Source organism: Rutidosis leptorrhynchoides, chromosome 2 (assembly GCF_046630445.1).
Source record: "Rutidosis leptorrhynchoides isolate AG116_Rl617_1_P2 chromosome 2, CSIRO_AGI_Rlap_v1, whole genome shotgun sequence".
Classification (NCBI taxonomy): domain Eukaryota; kingdom Viridiplantae; phylum Streptophyta; class Magnoliopsida; order Asterales; family Asteraceae; genus Rutidosis; species Rutidosis leptorrhynchoides.
This window is the reverse complement of record NC_092334.1, coordinates 448,751,516-448,757,126: the sequence shown is the minus strand read 5'-3', so window position 1 is coordinate 448,757,126 and position 5,611 is coordinate 448,751,516. Positions and strand designations below refer to the sequence as shown.

General features: G+C 31.7%; 1 protein-coding gene across 1 annotated transcript; it reads left to right on the top strand.

The window, feature by feature from the left end:
- The first annotated feature begins 1,204 nt into the window (after nt 1-1,204).
- LOC139889276 (carbonic anhydrase-like) lies at nt 1,205-4,248 on the top strand. The gene is made up of 8 exons (XM_071872237.1): nt 1,205-1,242; nt 1,657-1,794; nt 1,962-2,010; nt 2,154-2,270; nt 2,774-2,827; nt 2,987-3,066; nt 3,949-4,054; nt 4,222-4,248. The coding sequence occupies exons 1-8, from the start codon at nt 1,205-1,207 to the stop codon at nt 4,246-4,248; spliced, it is 609 nt and encodes a 202-aa protein (XP_071728338.1).
- Nucleotides 4,249-5,611: the final 1,363 nt, after the last annotated feature.

Below are 5,611 nucleotides of genomic sequence, written 5' to 3'. Positions count from 1 at the left end.
ACACTGAATTAAAAAAAAATGTCAAATGTAGACTTGCCAAGAAGACACGTGGTTGGCTCTATGTTGGATGAATTCGTTCGAAGATTCTTTTTTTTAATGTTTATAATGTGATTATTATATTGTATAATTGTATTTATATATTTAAGTTAATTTAAATTTCTTATATAAATTTTCTTACAATTCTATCCTTTTAATTATTAAATAGTATAGTATAAAAATATATATGTTAAAAAAGTTCAAATCAATTACCAGGATCCTTAACCCAATACCCTAAACAAATCTATGTATTCATTCGCTTTTTCTAGATTCGTAGAAGATTAGCATACATTTTGTCTACGTCAGCACTTAGTTACCTATTTTGATGTTCGTGGAAGTTTTTGCTTATTTATTACGATTATTATGGACTTTTTTTTTAAAGCATTATTATGGACTGTTAAGAACTCTTTGTTTCATATGATCGTTATTATATATGTCCTCCCAATAAGAACTATTACGTACGAGACAACCACATACTTTACTTTAAAATAAAAAATGCAAAGCGTAAAAATATCCGTGCAACGCACGGGCAATGCTTCTAGTAAAGTGATAAATCTGACTCTAATAATTGAATTTCTAATAGCTAATTTAAGTAGTCGATTTTATAATAAATGTATATATGTATATATGGTCCCAAAGTATTTATTCGATATGTGGCTAACGTCTTGTCCAAACACCATTTCTATAGTTATAGTCGTAGATAAAACCAAACACTATTTCTATAATTATAGTCGTAAATAAAACCCAAGTGACTGTACTTTTCACAAACAGTAATACATTTCTTCTCTAAATTTAACTTAAATAAATATAAATACTAGTAGGAAAAATACAGAGTATCACATTATACGTAGTATTTGTTTTGGCTTCATACCAACAAACTACTCTATAAATACACTCCGAATTTCTCACTTTTAGGAGCACACACGAACGTTTATTTTCCAAATATTCTCCACGGATCAAGGTATTCAGTTCGCTTGTACTTCTTCAATCGTATTCGAAGTTCATTTTTTTGGTGCTTTTAGATTATGTGAAAATGTTATATGTAACTAAAAACACAAATTAACACCTAACATTTGAAGAATGTTAACTTCATACATGTTTTTCTCTAACCGTTTTAATTTACGTCTCTTGATTAAAGAGGTTGCAGGAATCATAAGGACATTTCAATATGTCAAATTACACAAATGAAGAAAGTGTTGCACCAATGTAAGTGTCAAGAAAAGAGTCATTACCATGGTTGTAAAACCAATTCCTGTCTCCCCGACTAGTCTGGATTTTGAAGTACTACGACCTAACTAACCAAGTCGGTCAAAAGTTGCCGGCCAATGCCTGTCAACGCCCATTAAAGGGTAGAAGTCGGTCAAAAGTCAAATTTAGTTGGTTTAAGTCGGATTTATTCGGTCTGTTTAAAAAAATGTCAAATGTTAGTTGGTTAAAGTCGACTTTAGTTGGTTAAAGCAGAATTTATTCGATCATATCAAAAAGGTCAAATGTCCGACAAGTCGAGACTTGACCGACCAGTTAATTTATATTAGTTGGTTTTGTTTTAGTAGTATATAAGTATAGTAGTGATAGTAGCGATAAATAAATGATAAATTTCGCATATAATTTTAAATGTAGGTATGGGAAGAAACTAGATGACCAAAATCACGCAAGTCTCAACACTATTTCAAGGTTGCCAACTCAACTATCCACAGGATTTGATCCCATACAAAGGATCAAAGAAGGGTTTAACTACTTCAAGATTAATGAATTCGAGTAAGCTACCTAGCCTTAATACTTACTCATATTTTGATTAAGTTTTTAGATAGAACAGACACGTATCGTGACAATTGTCAAACTAACGAATCAAACAAAACATGGAGTGATATAGTTATACACATTTCTTCTTACACTAATTTATGTGCATTTGTTCATATTGGTAGCAAGCAACCTGATTACTATAATAAACTGGAAGAGAAACAGGAACCCAAGGTACGTAAGTTAACCATATACGGAGTATATATGATAGCCCGATTTTGTCTTAATTTCCAATTAAATTCGAAGAGAGTTTGAGTAAAAGTTACAATTTCTAATTTAAGCTAAAATTAACAATATTTTTATATGTATTGGTGCAGTTTCTAATTTTTGCATGCTCGGACTCACGAGTTTCCCCTACCAATATCCTGAACCTACGACCCGGGGAAGCTCTCATGGCCCGTAATATTGCCAATATGGTCCCTGCGATTAATCAGGTGCCAACAACAGTCCCTCAACTTGTCATAACGCTTGTTCAACGATAAATTTGCATTATTTTTTTTTTTTTTTTTTTTTTTTTTTTTGAAAGGCAAGCTTGCATCAGTCCGGACCGAAGCCTAGTCATCATTTGCACACACACACGCGCTTTCGGGCAGGAAACCCGAACCACACTCTGAGGATCCGACCCTTTAACCATCCCGAGGGGCAGGCGGGCCGAATCTTAGTCCCGGAGCGGGTCGGTAAAACCTTCCCTTTGGGCCACCTTCTAGGAATATATTTCAATTCCTAGAGCGGGTGACGAGGCTCGAACCCGAGACCTCTAGCCCTGCGAGTACACAAGTGTAACCGCGGTACCATTGAAGCAATGCTTCGTTGGTAAATTTGCATTATTTTTACTTGATGTTTTTTGGAAAAATCTTAAAAAATGAGAAGACGATTTAAGTTATTCAAAATTTTGTAACTCTAGCTCGTGTTACTAATACAAATGTTTGTTTTGCAGCTCAAAGACCTTGGAGTTGGTTCAATTATTCAAGCCGCAACCATATTGTTTAAGGTCACTTGTGAAATTATATTGTTGCTGTCTAATTTTATAAATAAATTTAAAATTCTAGGAAACATTTGAATAGTACAACACAAATATAAACTCGAATTATCACACGTCATGTTATCGATACTACTCGACACTCACATCAAGAGAAAACATATGATACAGGTTGAGGTTATCATGGTCATAGGACATCGTCGATGTGGTGGGATCCATCGACTAATAAATCTTTCTAATGAAGAACCTCAGTAAGTTTGTTTTTATCCAATAGTTATATTTGACAAACGGGGTTTTATAATCAAGTCAAGATAAATGGGTTGTTTATAATTGCTAATTTAAAGTGATTTTTACCATAAAAATAAACAGTTGCTCACATGACTAAACAAATAAGGTTTTTCTGTTTAGGCTATTGGGTAAAAGGGTAATTTTTACTCAAATATACGCGATCTATCCCATGAGTTTCCGACCCTTTACATTGGCCAACCAAGATATGATTTAATGAGGTTTGAACTCGAGACCTTTTAGGTGGAACTAAGGGCCATAACTTCTGAGATATCTATTAATTTCTTTTTCTTAAAAATAAACATCTAAGTAGTGGAGTACTATTTTTCAGCATGATAACTTTAAAAATAAGCAATAAGCAAACAAACTACTAAAATATGCAATCCCATACACCCTTAAACTTGAAGATTCTTATGGATTAAAATAATAGTCATATAGGCTTTTTAGCATTGTCAAGAGCAACAATTTTTTTTTAACAGCGATTGGGATCACCCGAGGGGGACTTCACCATCCGTTGCGATCATCTCCCGTTTCGACTATGCCGATGCAGCGATAATAACCCCGCCCCCATCGCTGCCCGGGAGGAAACCTTGAAACCGATCCAAGGGCACGGCCAAGTAAAACCCCCTCCCCTTTACCCCCAAACGATATGGAAAAGGTGCCATGGGTGGATACTTCATGGCAGGGATGAAATTGTGTTTTTAATATGTAGCCAACGGGGGTCGAACTCCTGACCTCCCTTAAAGGAAGCAATCCACCAACCGCTGGACCACATCAACTATTTAATCAATTATTTTGACATCTTCCACTGTAAAACATAACTAATCACTCGTAATTGTGATGTGAAGTGACTTGATAGACGATTGGCTTACTATTGGTCAGCCTGTCAAGGCAAAGGTGATTGCAGAGCATCCTAATGCATCAGATGAAGAACTTCATATACTTATTGAGAAGGTAACACACAACCATTGACAACCTATTTTTTTTTTAGGGAAAATTGATTCAAAATGCATCGAACTTTAATCAAAATCCTATTGTATGCATTCAACTTTCAAAAGTCTTATTGTATGCATTTAACTTTGTATTTTCTCCTATTGTATGTATTTAACCTGTTATAACAGGTAAACATCAAGTCACCTCTTGGATAAAATTACATTATAAGTCTCTCATGTTTGTCAATTATTACTTGCTATTCATTTATTTTTATTTTTGACGCCACTAGTCCCCCATTTTCACCTTCTCCATTTCCTTTCCCATTTTCCCTTCATCTTTAACAAATCTCGAATCCACTTTCAAAAACAAATTCATCACCACAAAAACAATCACCCAAAATTAAACACCAAATCAAAACATATATGTACACAACTTAGAGTTAGTAGAAACAATAGTTGATGATTCTAAGAATAAAGAGCCAGAAACAAAGGTATGCTCCTGTGCGTGCTCATCATCATATTCAAGTTCAAAATCGATTTTATTAGTTGATGATTCTAATCCCGAGTAAAAAGTCAACTGTTTTGATTTTGATAAAATTCGGAAGTGCTGATCTGTTTCAGATTATATTGATGATTTTTGAGTGTTTCTGGAAGGATTTCGAGCAACTTACGTGGAGAAATTAAAGCCCGAAACGTTCTATGTGACGACCCGAGAATTTCCGACCAAATTTAAACTTAATCTGTGACAACCCGTAAATTTTCGACAAAATTTAAACAAAAATCTTTATATGATTTCATTTAACCTCGACTAATTCCGACGATTCACGAACAATTATTTGTAAATAATTACGCATTAATTTGATATATTAATATTATTATTATTAATATCCTTTTTAAACAAGATATCAATAATTAATATCTTTATTATCAGTATTGTTATTATGAATAAAAAAATAATAATAAAAAAATATTGACAAATATTCTTGGAAAAGTAGTAAATCAATTTGTTTATTTTAAAAAAAAATATATATAAAATAAATCCTTAAAATAAATGAATTTTTTTAAAAAAAATAAATAAATAAATTACTTTTTAATTAAAAATTATAATGGAAAACTACTTTTATTATTTTATTTTGTACATTATCCCATGACCTAACATTTAATACTTTTGAATTTTAAAATCTCATTAAAAATTAAAATATTTCTTTTTCTTTTAATTATTTTATTCTTTTTACCTAATTTTTTCAAGTATAAATACCCCTCATTTCTCATTCAAACTCACACCAAAATTTCTCTCATTCTCTCTTTGAAGAATTACTACTAGTAAGTATTCTTTTCTTACTTTTTACTTTTTACTTTTTACTATTTACTTCGGTTTATTATTTTTTTTTACCGAAACATGTAAATAATGTTATAAATTATATGGAATTAAAATTAAAATAAATAACATGTTATAATTAGTAATATATGTTACTAAAAATTATAAAAGTATTTTTATGAATTAATATATAGGAATTATAATTAAAATCGAATTAATGAATATATATATGTATATACGCACCTAACGTGAAGGTTATAA